General features: G+C 32.4%; 1 protein-coding gene across 1 annotated transcript; it reads right to left on the reverse strand.

The window, feature by feature from the left end:
• Positions 1–1,115: 1,115 nt before the first annotated feature.
• LOC132754821 (vigilin-like) lies at positions 1,116–20,191 on the reverse strand. Its single transcript, XM_060745533.1, has 23 exons — positions 20,162–20,191; positions 19,993–20,068; positions 18,608–18,807; positions 18,249–18,360; positions 17,656–17,771; positions 16,867–17,073; positions 16,054–16,269; positions 15,420–15,626; positions 15,103–15,210; positions 14,664–14,768; positions 13,548–13,766; positions 12,800–13,018; positions 12,365–12,451; positions 11,840–11,971; positions 11,207–11,425; positions 10,203–10,289; positions 8,582–8,716; positions 7,986–8,204; positions 7,436–7,577; positions 6,622–6,764; positions 5,801–6,262; positions 5,031–5,246; positions 1,116–4,606 (listed from the first exon to the last, which is right to left on the reverse strand). The coding sequence occupies exons 3-23, from the start codon at positions 18,758–18,760 to the stop codon at positions 4,376–4,378; spliced, it is 3,735 nt and encodes a 1,244-aa protein (XP_060601516.1). The 5' UTR covers positions 18,761–18,807; positions 19,993–20,068; positions 20,162–20,191; the 3' UTR covers positions 1,116–4,375.
• Positions 20,192–21,022: the final 831 nt, after the last annotated feature.

Here is a 21,022-nt window from a genome sequence, read left to right on the forward strand (position 1 = left end):
AAAACACACACGACTGACAAGGGGACTATAAACACACATGACAGACAAGGGGACTATAAACACACACGACTGACATGGGACTATAAACACACACAACTGACAAGGGGACTATAAACACACACATGACTGACAAGGGGACTATAAACACACACGGCTCACAAGGGGACTATAAACACACATGACAGACAAGGGGACTATAAACACACACGACTGACATGGGACTATAAAACACACACAACTGACAAGGGGACTATAAACACACATGACAGACAAGGGGACTATAAAACACACACGACTGACATGGGACTATAAACACACACGACTGACAAGGGGACTATAAAACACACACGACTGACATGGGACTATAAACACACACGACTGACAAGGGGACTATTAACACACACGACATACAAGGGGACTATAAACACACACGACTAACAAGGGGACTATAAACACACACGACTGACAAGGGGACTATAAACACACATGACAGACAAGGGGACTATAAACACACACGACTGACATGGGACTATAAACACACAAGACTGACAAGGGGACTATAAACACACATGGCCGACAAGAGGACTATAAACACACACGACCGACAAGGGGACTATAAACACACACGACTGACAAGGGGACTATAAACACACACAACATACAAGGGGACTATAAACACACACGACTAACAAAGGGACTATAAACACACACGACTGGCAAGGGGACTATAAACACACAATTAACAAGGGGAATATAAACACACACGACTGACAAAATGTAAATGCAGCAGGAAATCAAATTGATAGATCCCTACTCTGATCTTTTAATTTAACCACAAAAATTGTTATGTGCTCTTATGTTCACAAGTCTGTTGTGGTGAAATTCTGTCTGCATTTATCCGATATTAGAAAGGTTGGGATCTGTGCATATTTGGCAAAAATTGGATATGTAAGTCAACTGTTATAATTTTCCAGGACTCTAAATAGCAAATCTCCTGAATTCAAATATTTTTTTTTATTTTACACAAACATAAATCCACATTACTTCTTACAGTACCCTTATAAAGCTTTCAAAATGCACAGATTGATAAAACAAGAAAGAAACAACACAGTAAATTATTTAGAATTTCCTTTATTTAGAATTTTAATTCATCCTGTACATTATTCAATGTACAATTTTCAATGAGATAAATTGATGAAGAAAAATACAATTTCTCTTAAACATGGTAAAATATATACAATATTACATATAACACGACAAAACTTATCTAGTTCCAAGTTGTTTAACAATCAGTCCATCATATATTTATTAATCCCCACTAATCCAAATTTAAGCCTATATAAACGCGCTTCATTTTGATCAAGTCGGGAACCAGAACATATTATTTTTTCAATGATTTCAAGATTTATAAAAAATCTCACAGCCAGGAACCAGGCAAATTTTCTCCGGGTATTTTATTTAGGTGAACACAGTTTGCAGAAATTCTGTTCTAACAAACAAGGTTTATTATATTGATCGTGATGCGAGACATAATAAATTCATTCTATAAACACTGACACATCTGTAATCAAGAAAATCTCAAAAACAAGAAATGCTGGGTAAAGTTTCAGCTTCAGTATGCAATAAGTTCATACATAATTTATTACACCAGACATTTTCAAAACTGAAGAAAAACAACAAAGAAAAAGTTTATCAACGCTCCATCTTCAGTCCCTATATAATCATTAATACCAAAATTACAACCTTTTATATGACAGTTTATATCTTTCAATACACAGGGCGACATTTTCAATCAAAACACATTTAAAATGCATATACATGTATAATGATTAAACATAAAATGAATGAAATTATTTCGAATATTATAAAATGAATTGATCTACAGGAGTAATTTTACACTGTGACATAGCAACAACTTTAAGAGTCTCTATTCTAAACTGATTTTATATGAAACATAACTCAACTGAAGAAAAAAGTTGTAAAAATAAAACCCTGAAAAGCATGGCTACTAACAAACTTTCAGTTATTCAGTCATTTTGTAGTCTTGCCTACAACTACAAATTACTCCTGTAGCTCAATAAAGGTGTTGCTATTTGGCCAGGTAAATTGGTGTATTGGTCTTTTTTATGACTAGGTTGTAAACTAACATTTCACATTCACCCCAATATCATGTTTACAAACACATGTTCTCAAAACCCAAATCCCTCAGAAAAAAAGCAATTATTAACATGACATTCACAATAAAACAATTAAAAATGTAATTTTTCATGTTTGACGTCTAGAATGGTTGAATAAATCCAGTTGTTTACAATTACAAAATTACTAAATGTATGGTCATTTCACATTACTAAATGTGAAGACGCATTACTAAATGTGAAGATGCATTACTAAATGAATCAATACCTTACACAGTGGAGAGAAGTTCAAACACGTGAAAAAATAATTAATTAATTAAACACATTTGTATACAAATAAACCATTTCAATTGTAAACCCATAAACAAACCTGTATATTAAACAATTATACTTTTTGTGACACTATTCACCATTCATGAGCAAAATATACTTACAAAAAAAAAATCAAAATCAAAAACACAAATTGAATGCCAATCATTCTTATAACTGTAGCATTCTGTCTAAATTTACAGTGAACGGAAAATAAAATTCATTACAAACAATCTTTCCTACAGTTTACAGTTGACTTACCTCCCCTTAATAGTTTAAAATAATAAAGATATATATACTTGTAGCATTTTTGTCCGCTGTTAACTATATGAAAGTTTGTCTGTGTAGTTACAAGTGTCTTAAAGCATCAGCAGTGAGTCCATAATTAAAGTATAAATGTTTTTTTATTATACATAAAATATTCAATTAACAACAAAAATAAACAACACAGTAACCTCAGGCATCAACATACAGCAACAGACAATCTTCTCTGTACAAAAAAACAACACATTGCTAACATTAACAACTGTATATTTTGCATAAATCAGGCACTAATATATTTATGTCAAAAACAATAAACCTTTTCAAAATAAGAAACAAGTAACACTGTGCCTGAAGTTTTCATATTTTTCATTAATTCAGCTCCATATTTATATTATTTTTTTCTGTACAAAAATTTAAAAACAACTATCGTGAAATCATCATTTTATGAAAATCAAATAAACCATGTGTTAATAAAATACATGCAGAATTAAAGAATTTTCAATAATAATAGCTACTATATATCTATAAAAAAAATCTTCTACAAAAAAAACACTCATTTCAATCATGTACTAATGAAAGAGCACTATATGTACTAGCTATTTAAAAATCATTCAAACAAAACATGATTTATAATAAAAAAAGAAAATAAATTTGAAACTATTGAACATTTAGAGTAGACAAGAAAATGATACCTTTCCAGAAAAAAGTAAGATATCATATAAAAAAATTCCTTTTTTAAATTGCACAAGGTTTAATTTCATATCTAACAGGCTTTTGAATTACTCTGATGTTTATCAGAGTATTTAAAAATAAACTTGCATCGTCAAAATTATGAGAGAAAATGAATAAATGCTTAACAAAACAGAATATAAAATATGGAAGACAGTAAATAAAACCCGAAACAGAAAAGATTGACAGTTTCTTTTCCCAATAATTTTCTGACTTGATAAAATACAGGAAAAAATAACAATCTTAATTAAAAAGGGGGAAAAAATCACAAAAAAATATCTAAAAATTAAAACTTTCTCATCATGTAAAATTGCTTCCTTTAGTTATAGTATATCTTATTATAGGTTATTACATCAATTACCAATTTTCTTAATATTCTACTCTAGTGAAGGCAGATTTTAACATGTGTATCAAACTTTTCCTTACACTTAATCAGGACACAACATGATCTAAAAAATATAAATCAAGAACATTACCTGCGTAAAATGATTGACCTGCGAGCTAACAAATAACATATCACAAGAATTTTCAATAGAATTAATAAAATATTGACAAAAATATTTTACAGATTTATGTAATAAAATTATTTCCTCTTGATCTTTGAATATTTGAAAAAATTTGTTAACTTTCATAATGTCCACTTGTCAAAATTAATTTAGTAACTCTCCTCTATGATTTAATCAAGTACCTTTTACAGGTATTTCAAAAAGAGTTAATGTAAATAATTTATATATAAAATTTTATATCACTTCTCTTATAAAAACAAAAAAAACTTTTCAGTATAAAACCCTCCCAATATTTCAGCAGAGATAACCATGTTTAAAGCATCACCATTACCCAGTGATTATATTTAACATTTTGCATGATGAATTTATCTATACAGTCTTGTAAACATTTCATAGTCTTGTAAAAGCCGACAATATCCTCCCACGCAACATTTAGTATCTACGTCCAGGACCCCAGGCTTTGTTGCTGTTAGGTGCCACGGCATTACCGCTACCGGCTCCAGGAAAACTTGGGAACTCCGACGTGCTGCTGGTGTCAGGGGCGGAGTCCCATGGTGCATTCTTGATGACAAAACCACGATCGTTTGTCTTTGGTTCATCGCTTCGTTTACTAGGAGCCTGTGTTAAACTCTGAATGTATTCGTTATCTAACATATCCTGAAGCTGAAGAAAAAGGTACACACCATAAATATAGGATATATAATGTATTAAAACATAATGAATGTTCAGTGTTGTAATAAAGTACATATTGAGTTTACCAGACTAGTAATAATAGTATCCCTTTATTGAAGATAGATATATATATCACAACGTTATATCATAAATTTAAACCTTAAAATATATACTGTATTAAAATACAACAACGATATACATACAACTGCCAATATCAGAATTTTAAAACAAAATGCCCGCAAGTGTCTGAAATAATGTATGAACGGGCATCCATGTTTTTTCTCAACCGGTAAAGCTAGGAAAATGGGGCATGACCATTACAGAGTCAGTGTGAGTAAAAATCCAACCAAATAAACATAACATATTTACCAGCCAATAAAAATTTATGAAATTTTGAACATACAAAGTCACTTACAAATTCTTCCTCCATGTTCAGCAAGTAATCTTTACAGTCATAAACATCATCTTCACCGCCACTAATTACAATGATATCTGGGTTTTCATTAGGACGTGGGAAGCGCAGGTCAACTTTGTAGTCCTCCTGTATCTTTCTGACACCACGCCCTCGCTGACCAATGATACGTGGGTGTATACGATGATCTACTTTAACTTCAATATGTACCATATCATCCTGTAACAAAAGAACATAATTCCTTTCAAACTAATTCTTTTACTTAACAATTCTACAGTCTTACAATATATCAAGTGGTGAGATCCAGCTTTGATAATTGAAGATTACATAGGGGTGTATCTTCAGGCATTATTTAAGGGAACACAAGGCATACTTATAAAACCATCAACCTTTCTGAGAGCTACCTTGATCCACATAAAAGAATTCCATATAAAATGCCAATATAAATCATTAATTTCTTATGATTTTGGCCTGCAATTGCTGTAGCTTGAAAGATATTAATATGCACAATTTGCCAGAAGTTAAATATATAATACCCTCTTCCAATAAATACATTTGAAATTCCTATTTTTCTGAAGGTTCTAATTTTTGGGACAGTATCAATTTAAACCCTGGCAATGGTCAACGTAAATGTATATAGGAACTCTTGAACTGATTTGGACAACATTAGATTTGTTATATTTTTTTTTCTAGTTTCTGTAAACTTAACTTTTAAGACAATATCAATTATAAAATAGACAAAACATCAATGTACCATGTATAATGGAACTTACATAATCTTTAACCATGCGTAGAATTTCATCTCTGGCCTCCTCACAGTTCTTCTCGTACCCGATGATTGTAATCATACTTTGATCCTCGTTATTTCTGTCAGGTAGTTGAATCTTCACATCGTGCTCAGACCGGATCTTGTTGATAACCTCGCCACGATGACCAATCAGTTTAGGATGGTACGAAGGGTTCACCTCTAGGGTCAACTTGTGGCTCTTCAGTAAGCGGTCCTCTTTCTCTAGCTCCAAAGCTTTCACTTTATCTGCCAGAGCATCCTCGGCTCTCTGGACGTTGGCTGGTGGTCCTGTGACCTTGATGAGATCACTGTGTTGGTCCTGCGGGGGAATGGAAATATTCACGTTGTACTCGTCCATAAGCTTGCGAACATCTTTTCCCTTCTGACCAATGATATAACGGTGGAAGTCAAATGGAACATTAACCTCTTTAGAGATTGGTACAAGATCCTGAAAAATTAAATTTACAAAATAAAAATAATAATCAACATTATCACAACAAGTTAGATATGATTTTTTTGTTAAAATTTACATTCTTTTTGTCAGGAGACAATGAATGAAGAAACCTTTACTACATTTAGTATCGGATTTCACATCTACAAGAAACAACTCATAACCCGAGATGCTTTCTCTCTATGTGTTTTTTTATGATTCCTCAAAATGGAATAACAATTTGCCTAATTTACAGACTTTGAAAATGGAATATCTACTGGCTTTGTTTAAAGGTTGAATAGATTGTGATATTCAGGATTGTTAAATCCCGCAAAAAAATATACAAATAAAAGTGTATAATAAAGCTTTTTACTAACCAAGAGCGCTTTCTTTGCCTCCTCACAGTTTTCAATCTTCCCTGTGATCATGATCGTGTCTTTCTTGGCAGTTGCCGTAGGCGACGAAGGTTCCTCGCCATTTACCATGCTATCACTGGCATCTCCAGCACCCTTGTTCCCAGCTGTATACATACATTAACATTTTGTTAATACAAGATTGATATACATTATTATAGAAACTTGTTAATATACCTGAGATTCATATGAACAAATTATTACTAATTCATTGACAATTTGTACAAATTTGTATTAATCTTAATGAAGGTTTCATGATGAATATAGTGCAACTATGTTACAGTCAAATGATAAATTTCAGCTTCAAATTAAACATGTCACTTTGCACATTATTTCAGGTAATGGGGTGGTGTAAGGATGGTAGAACCCTTAGCTGTATATAAGCTTGCTTGTTAGCTACTAACAAGTAGATTTCATCATAACTAACAGGTACTGAGCTTTTGATTCTTTTGTTTTGTTTGGTCTTAAAGTGCACAAACACAATTTAGGTCATACCACGTCCACTTAGGAAATATTATTTTGGCTAATCTCTGGTGTTGCAAACTTTAAGCAATATAAGCTGTCAAAATCACCTTACCTGCTGGAGCTAAGAAATGTACAGACTCCAGTAATTCTGATGCCTCAACCCTTAAAGGCAACACCTCAGTCACTTGGGGAAGGTATTGAGCTTAAAGTAGCATGTGACACCAGATTTGCAACTCTGTCATAAAAAATTCTTTACAACTCGAGAATATTCAAGAAAAAGCGAGGATATTCAAGAAAAAGAAAGAATGTTTACCTCCATTTGCCATTGGCCTGTCAGGGAATTTGATGGAGACATCGAAGTTCTGTGTAATCACTTGGACATTAGATCCCCTGGCTCCCATCACAGTTCTGTGGAACTGTTGGGGAATCACACATTCAATGGTAACCTGTGCATCCTGCAAGCAAGGTAAAATATATCTATCACTATGGGATAATTCAGTCAACCCAAAATATAATACAATGACATAAAATAGTCTTACCAAACAGTTGACATTAAACTTAAGAGTAATATCAGCAGAAAACAACATCATATGTTCATAATAAGGGATCATGGCCAAAATTTTACAAAAACTTTAAATTACCCAACAATTTCGAAATAAGACATAAAAACTTAATTGGATTTTTCTAAGATCTGTGAAACAATAAATAGATAAAGAGGCCATCAAAATTTAAAACAACACATCTTGTCAGAAAAAAATTAATATCAATTTTTCTGTAATGAAAATGAGAAGGCGAGATAATTCTTAAATGTTGGCTTCTTTACTTGTATAATTCCCAATTAACACATATATTAAAAAACTTACAAGATCAGCAACAATTTCTAAGATTCGCTTCTTGGCCCCTTCTACACAATCTTTGGCGCCCTTTATAACAACTCTATCACTCTTGACACCACTGCGAGGGAAACTGACGGTCACACCGCCGTAGTCGTCACCGATCTGTCTCAACACCTCACCACGACGTGCAACAAAATGTTTGTGATGCTTGGGATCAACATTTACTTCCCCTTCAACAATGTTGTCCTGAAAATAACCACAAGAATATTGGTTAAAACAGGAAAACTAATGGATGTGTTGTCCCACCAAAAAGTAGTGAGGTTTCTACTGGTTGGTTCTTATCAACATTATTTTTGTTAAAAATTAACTTATTATAGTAAAAGAAGCTTGTATGTGCATATTTTCTTCTAATTATTATCATATGCTGATATGAGCATATTTCCATCAAAATATTATCACATCAATTCAAATATTTTCATAAACATTGAACAAACCTTGTCAAGTGTTAAACTACTTAGTTTAACATAATTTACAATTTTAGTTCCATGTTTACTTCTTAAGTCTTTTTATTAACTGTTAAATTTCATACTCTTCAGAATCTGCAATAATAAACTTAAACATACCAAGTCTTTGATCAAGCCCAGTATCTCTGTCTTTGCATCAGCGACGCTCTCTTTGGTTCCAATAATGGTTATAAGTTCTTGGTCAGCATCGTCGCCAGTTGGGAAGATTATTCTTGCCCCTGTATTCTCACGCACCTGATGGAAATTAAAACAACCTTGGTTATGTTCTACTTTAAATTTCATTTAAGACCACTGTTAATTTACATGGATTATATAACTTACATGTACAGTGAAAGTTGAGAAAACCGGACGGCTTTCGGACTAAGGGTTTTGTCCGGTTTTCTCAGCGGTCCGGTATTCTCAATGTCCCCTTCAGCTGTTCAGGATCTTATATCATAACCGAGCAATGACTTACAAAGGATGCTGTATATTTGCATTTTCATGATTATGTGTACGTTTATTGCTAAATAAAGAAATGATAAAAATACAAGAAAATATGTTTTAATTGTTTTTGTCTCATTACTGCATATAAATACAATATTATTTTGGATTTAAATGAACAGTAGTTACCTCATAACGATCAAGTCCGAGTACATCTGCATATGTTTACATTTGGGTAATGGATATTGATTTAACGAACATAGTTAACTTTGTTTGTTTATAATAATGCCCCCCCCCCCCCCATTGTTAATATTGACGATAACATATTGGTCAGATTTTTAAAGTAGGTCTCGGCAAAGTTTCACTGTCTTTAATTAATTTATCTTGTAGACAGCTCTCGTCGAATTCTTTTCGGCCATGGAATAGAACTTAGCGCCGATAAATGTCGTTTCCATTGCGTTGTCATTTTGGGAAATGAATATACAAAAGGCAACACAGTCGAAAAATACTCTATTTTTTATTCATACTGATTTTAACTGATTAATTTCTCGTGCATTTTGGCATTTATATAAAACGGTAGCATCTATATCTTACAATTAATCAAACTGTGAAAAGGGACATATAAACAAATCAGACAATCATTGTTCCGTTACTGCTCAGTTAGCGTATTAGACACAACCAATTGATAAGTACACAAGCTTATTCACACATTTGGCGTCCGGTATTGTCAGGGTATTTGTCTATATAATTGACTGTGTTGTCCCGTATCAACTGTCCGATTTTCGGTTTTTACAGATTCAGGTATTGTCAATGTTTAATACAATAGTTTAAAGAAGGAGAAATTTGGGACTGAATAATTCGTCCGGTATTTAGAGAGTTCCGATTTTCTCAGCGTCCGGTTTTCTCAACTTTCACTGTACAAGCTATATTCCATATCATTCCGCTTTAAAATGTAATTTAAGTCTACATAATTGCTTCACTAACAGCCTTTTCACTGCCATAACTCATATATCATAAAATGCATACAATGCTTTCAAATTTAATTCTAAAGTCACTCATGATCCTTTCTATAAAATCATCACAAATTAAGAAAGACCGCTTCAAATAATTTTCTTCTTTCAAACTACAATAAGAGAGATTTCAAGAATGTAGTTATCCTAACAACCATACAACCTTTAAATATATAAATAGTAAAATAAATAGTGCTGAGGACAGATTGTGGGAAAACAAGTCAGAAATTATCAAATATAGGCTTTCTCGTTAATCAAAATAAGTAATACAAAGATAAACAACTATTTACCTTCCTAATTTTACTGCCACCACGACCAATGAGGAACTTGTGGTATTCAGGTTTAGCTCTAATCTCCTCAACATTGCTTGTATTTTGCTGAAATAATTCAACATTTATTATACTTAATATGTTGCTATCATATACAAATAATTCTTTATAGATGAGAAAATGTGCAAACAGCCAGAATACTTGGACAGGAAATAGTGTATCATATATGCTTTCCAAGGGTCCCATGTTTGGAGTCAAGTTCAGGCCGCATACATTCCTCACTCAAAGACGAAAATAAAGGGTCTGTTTGATTAAAAGAGTAAAGTTCTCCAATATCAAAATACTTATAAATCTTTTTTTTTTTAGTGTGAATGAAATCTTCTTGATTTTTCTCAAGTTTACAGACCATATTTAATAGATTGTAAAAAATTGTTAATTTAACAGTACATTTGTACTTCAATTTCAGTCTATCACTCATAAATCAGGAGAATCCTCCAGAATATTCTGCTATCTTTCACCCTTACGCTGTTTAATTTGCAACAAACATGTGCTAAGAAGTAATCTTTATTAAGAGTTTAACAACAAAGTGTTTCAGCAAGGTAGGCGACAGTGTAGACAGGAGACACAATGTGTGGAGGTATAGACTACTCAGTGATTTTTTTCTTCAAATTTTCAAAACAACCTGTGGCTTTCAGAAGGGGAAAATATAGCGCAATAAATCAGAAAAGGGGAAATCTGAAATCAAGATGGAATTTACCAACACATATGATAAAATTTTCAATTTCAATTCAATTTAACATGCATGGTACATAGCAAAGGCTATATATAGGGACAGCTTTCTGATCGAAGTCAGATGCTGATAAGTCATGGTACTGGTGAAATAGTGCACAGGGCATTTCAGGGGAAAATATTAGCATTTTTTGGGGAAAATAGGAAACAGCGATTATTCGGCTGTAAAATGTAGGGAAAAAATCACTGCTACTATACCAATTATAAACACTGATAAAATCTTAAGGTAAACTTACAATCTGATTGGCCAACTCCAGCAGTTGTTTCTTGGCCTTATCAACATCATCCGCTGGTCCCCGGATTGTGACTTTGTCACTTGTACTTCCTTCAGCGGGGAACCGTATAATCACGCCGCCACATTCATCCATGATGGAGCGAATGAGACGACCTTTAGCACCAATAATAGAGTTGTGAAGTTTGTGGGGGACTTCCACTGATAACTCCTTGATATCAGCCTGAATAACCAAAATATAATGCTGCATTTAACTTCAGAACTATTGAGTAAACACAAGTCTTTTTTTAAACTCATCTTATTTGAAAGTGATAAATATTTCTAATTTTATTCTTTATGATACATCTTGTTAGAACGTATGTTTACTTAACACCTTTACTTAAAACACATAACAAATATTGACACAGCAAATTATCAATAAGTAGATGTTAACTTAACATTTACAATGTTCAAAATGAAATAAAACCAACATAATACAAGAGTTTACTTAAAAGAATATACATGATAATTATATGCATGAACTTACTATTAACATTTGAGTTGAGAAATTTTAAGAACAACAGTGTGTAGCTTGAATTGGCAAGAACTATAAAAACATAGAAATATTTTTTTTCCTAGAAAATGTAAATAATCTTACCAGATCTTTTTGAATAGCTTCTATTTTCTTTTTAGCTGCCTCAACATTAGGTTTTTTGCCAGTGATGACTATCACATCAGAGTCAGATGCCTCTGTTGGTAAATCTATTCTAGTATCTGTTTCTTCACGAATCTGTAAATATTTCGGGCAAAATAAATTTCTCAAATTTTTATAGAATAACATACTTTATGTATACAAATTTTTTTTAATATTCTATCATTAATTTATCCCAAAGGTGTCCCAGTTACCTCCATAGGTAGTCTTTTTTCATAGAAATAAAACATTTGATAATATGTAATTTCAGTTTTTGTTTTTACCTACAAAGGAAGAGTTGCAAGTCAATATCATAAGTCTGTAATAGAAATATTTTGGTTACATTTTTGAAAAGACAAATTACTTGTTAGCGTCAAGAAAGGTTAATAATTTACAACATTTTCCTTTCATTATTTACCTAACAACTACGTAATCACCATCAGTAAAGGTAAACTTTACATGACTGGTATTTTACAAACACAACAATCTTACCTTTCTAATTGTAGCACCACCTTTTCCAATAACATTCTTATGAAAATCTTTGAAAATGTGCACCTGAGCCTGGTAATTGCTAGCTACCTGAAAATAAAGAGGACAAAATGTAATCTTTAACGTCTGCTTCTCAATTATAAAATATCAAAACCAACAATGAAAACAAGTTCATTTAATGTTTCTTTCTATTCAATGAACAGTACATTTGATGCTTTACATGTTTTATACAAAAATATTGACTGAATTTCCTGTTATTTCTACACCACATTTTTGTCATGTTGCTGCTTATGTCCCATTCAGCAAAGTCCACTGAATAAGAACTTCCAGCCATACAATCACAAGACTTTTATATAATACTCTAAAAGTCTTCAAAAATAGTCAATAAATACAAGTCTTATAATAATTATGTTTATAAAACAAGAAACCCAAACTTACTAAGTCTTGAGTAAGTTTTTGTAAATGCTGGAAACATTTATCTACATCATTCTTTGGTCCACGTAATGTGACAACATCACTCTTACGTCCTTGATCAGGGAATGTGATTTGCACTTGGTTAAATTTGTCCCGCACTGTTTTGATACCCTCTCCACGAGCTCCAATCAACATACGATGAAATCTCTGCTCGATTATTATATCTTTGGTTTTCTCATTCTCCTATTTTAATATAATAAAGATAAGAAATTATAAAGATGAAAACTTCTGTCAAATTGTTTCTTTAATAACAGATCGAGTCATAAATAAAAGACCAGACAAAATTGTTTGATAGTCTTAAAAATACCAAGTTATCAAATATCTCAACCGTTTGTTATAATGTAATTTGAACTTCAATACAGTAAGAGGAAGTAAAAGTTAATTTTATGGTATTTCTCAGTTTTACACGACTAAAACATTTCAGTTAAATTTTGTATGTTAAAGTGAAATCAAAACTTAAGTATTTTACTTCCAATTAATAAGATCAGGTTTATTTATAAGATAATCAGATGACAAAGTTTTAAGTACAATATAACTAGTATAGAAATTCTTTCGCATATAAATCAGTTTGATCTAAATATTTTTATTCCAAGAAAAAATGTCCAACTTATTTATTTAACCAATTCCAAACAACACCAGAGATAACATTTTGTCATCATTCAGAACTCTGGTATACCATTTGAAACTGCTAAGAAGGTATAACTATATTTACCATCCTAGATGACATCTCAAGGAGCTCTTTCTTTGCCTTCTTCACGCCCTGTGGTTCCCCTTCAATTCTGATCGTGTTACTATTTTCCGAGTCTGAAGGAATTCTGATAGCAACACCGGTCTCATCTTTGATTTTAGAGATGTTCGAACCCCCCTTTCCAATAATGTGTTTGTGAAATCGTTGTTCAATCTCAATTTCCGCGAAGTCCATGCGACTTTGCTGAAATAAAAATATTAGGAATATAAAAGCTTTCTAATACATTGAAATACTCGTGTAATTTTGATAAAATAAAGGCCAGTTTATATATATGAAGAACATAGAAATAAGAGTGAGTGTGGGTTCAATATTGAATTAATTGAGCTGAATAAAATAACATTTTGCGAGCCCTTGACAAGCATGATATTATTGTACTCAACAAATTCAATAATTTTAGTAATAAACCTACTTGAATATAATATTTTTATCAATGATGTCTTTATCACATTCAGTGTAACACCAATATTTAGCGCTCTAACATGCTATGTTTGTATAATGCAAATAATATCAGGATGCATGCAATAATGATTCAGATTGTTTTTCTTAAATGGTTTTATTACACTTGTGCGGTATTGTTAATACTATTAACAAACAGTTTATTATTCTATCTATCTTACATTACAGCAATCCTGCTCATTTCTTTAAGTAAAACATTATTACAAATCTTCTGTAAATGATACATTAAATTTAACACACTCAATACAGGAAACTGTGTCTCTTAAATTACAACTTCCTTTTCATTCAACACCTGACCAATTATCGCCGCCTTAATAATTTTACAGATCTATCGTCACCTTTGTGCAATAACTGATTAACTGCTATTTAATTTAGAATGACTTATCCCTTTATTGCACTAATAAGGCGCAGCATGTTTCAGGTTATATAAATGTGTATATTGTGACAATAATTCTGAGAATATTGCATGAAAACCTTAATATGAATAATGTCTTTAAAGTGGAGATAAAATATAGGACAGATTCTGACAACAACAAAACAGGAAATATAAATCTTGAAGACAATTTACTCATTTTTTTTAATTAATCACACATGACAGTTGTTAGGAAAATATCTAAAACTTACAAGGTCCTTGACGTAATCTTCAAGAGCCTTCACAGCCTGTTCAACTTCTTCAGGAGGTCCCTCTACCTGGATCTTGTCTTCTCCCTCGGTAAACTCAATATGTACCTGTTATATCAACAACAAAGCTATCAATATTACAATATAATAACATAATCATTGATGCAAGTTTAAAATGTCAAAAAAAAACCCCACAAATAACACTGAATTTAGCAATATTTGAAATTGGTTTTTCATAGAAAAAGAGTTTTTTCATAGTATTGAAAATCTTAACTTTGGGCACATGCCTGAAAACTTTAAACAAACCTATCTATGGGCATATGGTGATGTTCCAGCTTCAATGGTGGAAATTTAATTGTGTACAAAAAGAAATGTTTATAGCAAAAACAATTATCAACAAAATCAGACATTTAATTTCTAGCTTCAAGTATTTGACACTTACCTTGGGAAAGTTTCCAGTGATGTTTTTGACAGTTGCCCCTTTCTTGCCAATGATGTATTTGTGAAGCCAGTCGGCGGCTCGCACCACAGCAAACACAACACTGTTAGCCTACAATAAATACAGCAATATGATTACACAAACTTGTCACAATGAGGTACATTTATATATAATATGAAGTGTAAATGTATACCGATATAAATTAAGCAGTTATTGTATGTTAGAAAATCATTGAATGAAAATGTAAAAACTTAATTACTTTAAGGTAGTATATTTCACTCAAAATGTGACATTAAGTATATGACAAACATCATACATACCTTAGAGTAAACCATTGTTAGAGCTGGACCAAGCTTGTCTTGTTCTCCACGTAAAGTGATGGTTTCCGAGGGGTCGTCAAGGGGAGGGACTTCAACTGAAACTCCAGTAGCAGCAAGGATTTCCTGTAGACTGTTACCACGTGGACCAATAATATACTTGTGCTGGGATTTCCTCACTTCAACAGATACCGTCTGACACTTGCGTTTCTGTGAAAAACATGAACAAATTCCTTTCAAGTTATATCTAATTATATATCAAATTTATTTTTTACAGAATTTATTTTAGTTTGTGCAGGAAGCCATAGGCTTAAAATAGACACAGGCAAACAGTACAAAACAGTGAGTGTAAAGTTTCTTGCCCAAAAAAACAATGGCTAGCCCCTAACAGGGCAAGCAGTCCTACGATTACAAGTCCAATGTGTTAACCATTCACTCAGGCTGCCTCACGCAGCTTTTATGTCAATGTGTTAACCATTCACTCAGGCTGCCTCACACAGCTTTTATGTAAAAGGAAACAAAGGGCATTATACCTTACCAAATTGACAACGAATGCTTTGCTTTAGCATGAACACAAATAAGAAATTTACTTTATTTGCTACCATTTAGGAACAAAATAATAACTCTGGTAACTGACCTTTTCTTCATAGATGGCCATAATTGTGGCCTTACATTTCATCACGCCTTCCTTCTCACCAGACACAACGATCTCATCAGATTGTACACTAGGTGGTGGTATGTTGATCTTCACTCCGGTCTCATCCATCAGTTGACGTATAGTGGAATTGCTCGGACCACAAACAAATGGGTGGTACACTTTCTGTACGGACAGCCTCTCGTATGCAAGTTTGGACTGGAAAGTATAAATAACTATCATTACAAAACATTTATCATTGAAATCAACACTGTTATCAAGTCTGCTAGGTAAATTGATATTCAAATCAACAACAGGTGAGCAATTAAATGTGACACTTTAACTGAATTCCTTTGAGATGTGTGTAACAATTTATATCTAACTCTGACACACACACACAAACACATACTTAGCAATGACCTGAGGGTTGTTCTATGAACATTCTATAAAGCACGCTTTGGTAACAAATTATTGTAAATTAGATTTTTTTAAAAACAAAACTTTTACAGATTTTTAAGCAACATTTGGGAAAAATACGTATTTTGTCAATGAGAATGTAACAATCTACTAGACCTGATCAAAGAATGAAAACAACACTATTAACGATTTGACAATTTGATCAAAATGGGACTATATCAGTTAATGAATTTAAATTTTTTTTATTTACTAGACCGAATTCCAGTTTTGAATTTATTCTACTATATATTTAACTAAATTTTCTTAAAATTTTCACTGGTCCGAACTTTTTTTCACTGGCCATGGGCCACCAGGCCAGTGCTAAATTTGATGACTGCAATATTTATCAAAAATAAATACCTGAATATCAGAAATGACTTGAATCTCATGCATGGCTTTGTCAATGCCTTCCTTGGTGCCGAAGATTTTAATCACATCATTGTTCTCATCAGATCTTGGTATTGTTATTTTGGTAGCTGTCGACAGTTCCAGGTCCTGTAGTTTCTTTCCCTTTGCTCCGAGGATATATCTATGGTGCTCTCTTGGAATGCGGATCACGTTGCTTGCCTATAAACAATATAAAGTAACTGTTTTAAAGAATTAACATTTACATAACTATATAAATCCAGAAATGTCATAAATTTGTATAAAATACTCTGATAGCAGGCTTAATCTAAAAGGAGACTACTATCTATCATTTTAATTTTACATTATCATCCAAGTTCAACCTATGCTAAATATAATCATATTACTTTAATCTATGCCAAGTATGGGAAATACTTTGTAGACTCGAGTTTACACATCAAACCAGTATGACAATCAGTAAAATTCTGAGAATAAAACAATGATAGATTGATACTACAGGGGAGGACCAATTGCTAATGTTGTATGAATTTAGGCCCCACCACCTATTTGGAAATCAATTTGTTTCTCTGTATATTTACATGTATATATTAGCAATAAAATATGATTAAACAATGATACAATAAAAATAGAGACTAAAAGTGACTACTCTATAGCTATGTTTTCTATTTGCAAGAATACTTCTTGAAAAAAAATTGAACTTATTGACAATATTAAACCTACAATATCTTCATGAACAAGAAATAATATTGATATGCATTTCATAGCTAAGCAATAAGTAAGTACCTGGGTCTGAAGTTTGGTCATAACCTCGCGTCTTGCTTTCTTCACTTGCTCTTCCTTACCAGTAACAACCACAGTCAGGGTTTGATCCTTTGATAAGCTCATCTCAATTGTAACTCCTGAAAAGTCAAAATAAATTGAAAATGTTGCAGGCTTGGTTTTACTGAATCTGCAAGCAACTCTTTACACCCGATAGCACTGACTTTAGCAAAACTCAACATGTAAACATAAAATGGAGTTAAAATTTGATTTGCTAACATCCAAAATAGGCTCATATTAAATGCGCTTTACATGGGACTTCAAAGTGAATGTGGCAATCTTGTACCTTCAAATGATGCACCTTCACAAGAAAAAACTAGTCAGAACTAAAGTAATTAAAATTTTGATAGGGGCCAGGTTTCAATATGATGACCAATTACTTACATATCTGATTTGTTCCATGATTTGATTAAAAAGGACAGTATTGAGCTTCCTTCTACCAGGACAAACTTGTCCATTAGAATTGCAAGAAAATTATCAAATTGATAGCTTTTAGAGTACCATTGAATGACTAAACTCGGTTCACAATTTATCAAAGAAACAAACTCTAAGCTCACCTGTCTTTGCCATTATGTCCTTGCATATTTCAGCCTGTTTTCCTTCATCACCAAAACTGCTTTCTCCAAAGTCATCCTTGAAACGTCGCTCTTCCAATGGCACTGTAAACACCTGCAAGAAAAAACAAAACAACTCTTAACATATAACAATTTACAATTTGTAACAAATGCAAAATAGCACAAAATAAATAACCTACCCAAAACACATCTTTAGTCAGATACCAAAGAGGTTTTTTTTATGATAAATCTGATGAATTGGCCAATGTCATCTATCAAAGTTTAGAAACTTGTGTCAACATACTTAAAATGAAACAACAACAAATTTTCTAAAAATATTTCAAAATTACATTATAACATACCTGTGTGCATTTTGATGTTTTCACTGTAAACTTGTTGCTCCACTGACCGGACACTGGTGTAGTATTGGTCTTATCGGCTATAGGCAGGGCTGGAAAAGCCTCAGTATAATCATAAGCCTCATCCTCCGCTGATGCTCCAGAAGTAGTTGCCATTTTTGAACTCGTCGTCAATTTAACAGTTCCGAGTCGAACAGTACGGTCTATATAAAAATATTTTAAAAGTTCATTAACTATATATGCAAACAAAAGAAAAAGCTTTTAATATAAATCTTTATTAAACTTTAAATTTTAATCTTAAAACTGAGTACTTTTCAATAACAAACATTTTATGTCCAAATCTGGAATATCTTCATTCAGAAAATTTTGTTATTTTTATGAACTGTAAGCCTGATTTTAGATACACAGAATGTGTGCAGTTAGGAACACTTTAAGTGTTTAACAGCCAAGTTCTAGTATATATCTCTTGATTTGTGCACAATAAGAGTATGTATTATAATATACCAATTGGTGTAGTCCTTGGAAGACTTAAATCATGGGTGCAAGTTGAAAATTTGGAAAAACCTGAAAACTGTAATTCATGATCATTTTCCTACATAATCTAATAGTAAAACATGATGAAATTTGTCACAAAAAACCTGAACTTCAGGCATATGCCTGAAAACTTGCACCCATGTTAAATGAACATAATAACAAGTTGGTGTGTTGCAAATTTGATAATTTTTTGTAACCTTAAAAAAAATCTTTTTACACTAGTACAAAAGTTTTTAAATTTCCAGTGAAAGAAAACAATTAACACTTAAAGTGGACTTAAAAATATGAGTGGCATCCAGTCTCTCTCGTCTTTTATTAGTTTATAATAATTAGGAGCTGGTGATCATTGTCAGGTGACATACCAGACAATGGCCAGCACTAACACTATCAATTTATTAGGTGGCTTTAAAAAAAATAGTATTGATACATTACTGTATTGATAGAAGTTTGAACTTCAAATTATTATAAGACACAGTGCATCAAACTATCAAGTCTGACCACCATGGATTATTCCAAAAATCATTATCCAATAATGAATATATATAAATATTGGCAGTATTCAAATCAGTAGAAAATAATATCGAATAATAGACGTATAAATTTGACAAATATCCAGAGTTAACTCAGGTGGGTGGGGTGCGAGAATCTGCAAAAAAACATATCGCGTAATACAAATAAATTTAGCAATGAATAAAATCAAATCATATTCTAACCTTATTCATACATAAAAGTTATAAAAATATAAGTATTTATGAATGTCTATATACATCCAGTGCATTAAAACGACAAAAAATATTGAGTACAGCAGTCCACGTCAACACGTTTTTGACGTGTCGTTTGACAGTTCAACTTACAGTACTGCGTCCGCAAAAATCCGGCCTAAAGGGTACGTATAGACTCTGTCGACTCCAATTTGGTACTTCTCTCGTTCTGTAAGAAAAAAAATCAACTGTTAAGACTCAAGAAATCACGTAAATATTGTGAAAATATATAATTGACACAGACGAAACAAGCTAGCCTCACCTCCACAAGAGAAATGTTATTTTACCGAAACGTGATCAAGTATTCATACGCGATAAATCTTTAAGTTAAGTTCTCCCTGATTGGACAATATGTACAACGTTGACAAAATTGATAAATATAAACTAATCAAAAGCTGTTTTACATACGAAGAATACACGAACGTATTTTATCATTTATTTGATAAAAAATAAATTTATATTTACAGTTGAATATTTCTTTTTATACGTTGATCTATATTGCACAGAGTATTCTTGTTTAAAAGTTATATGTCAGTTATTAAACAGAACTACTTTCTCAGGCACTGGAGGTGAAAGGTTAATGGTCATGTGTGCGAAGGCGTAGCCAATTAGTTTCGGAGGCACAATTACACTAATAACATTACCCATCCAACTACAACATTTCAGGGTCCTTCATATATTATTTTTTTTATTTTGTACATGTACAATTGCGTTTTTAACGGGATTGTGGAAATGGGCCTTGAATTTTTCGTCTGTCCACCCGTCTGACACGTGTCAGACTTTCAAGAGACTTTTATGTCCGCTCCATTTTTGTGTCGCCTGCTACTAAGCGGCGACATATATACACAGCGTACACTCCATCGTCCACTGTAACTTCCGCTTGCGAGCGAGCTGTACACGGTAAACGCCACCGTAGAGAGAAAAACAGGTACCATATTTGAATACAGAATAACCAGAGAAGAAATTCTACTTTTGTAAGTAAGAGTTAGATGATATAAACTTTTTTCAGCCTATATCCTGCAGTAAAAATATCTTTTTCCGTTAACAAATGCGATTTCTCACCACAATTTTCCAAAAATGCCTTTTTTGTTGACATCAAACAACGATTTTAAAGCTTACCATG

Source organism: Ruditapes philippinarum, unplaced genomic scaffold (assembly GCF_026571515.1).
Source record: "Ruditapes philippinarum isolate M1 unplaced genomic scaffold, ASM2657151v2 ctg482_1_1_1_1, whole genome shotgun sequence".
NCBI lineage: Eukaryota > Metazoa > Mollusca > Bivalvia > Venerida > Veneridae > Ruditapes > Ruditapes philippinarum.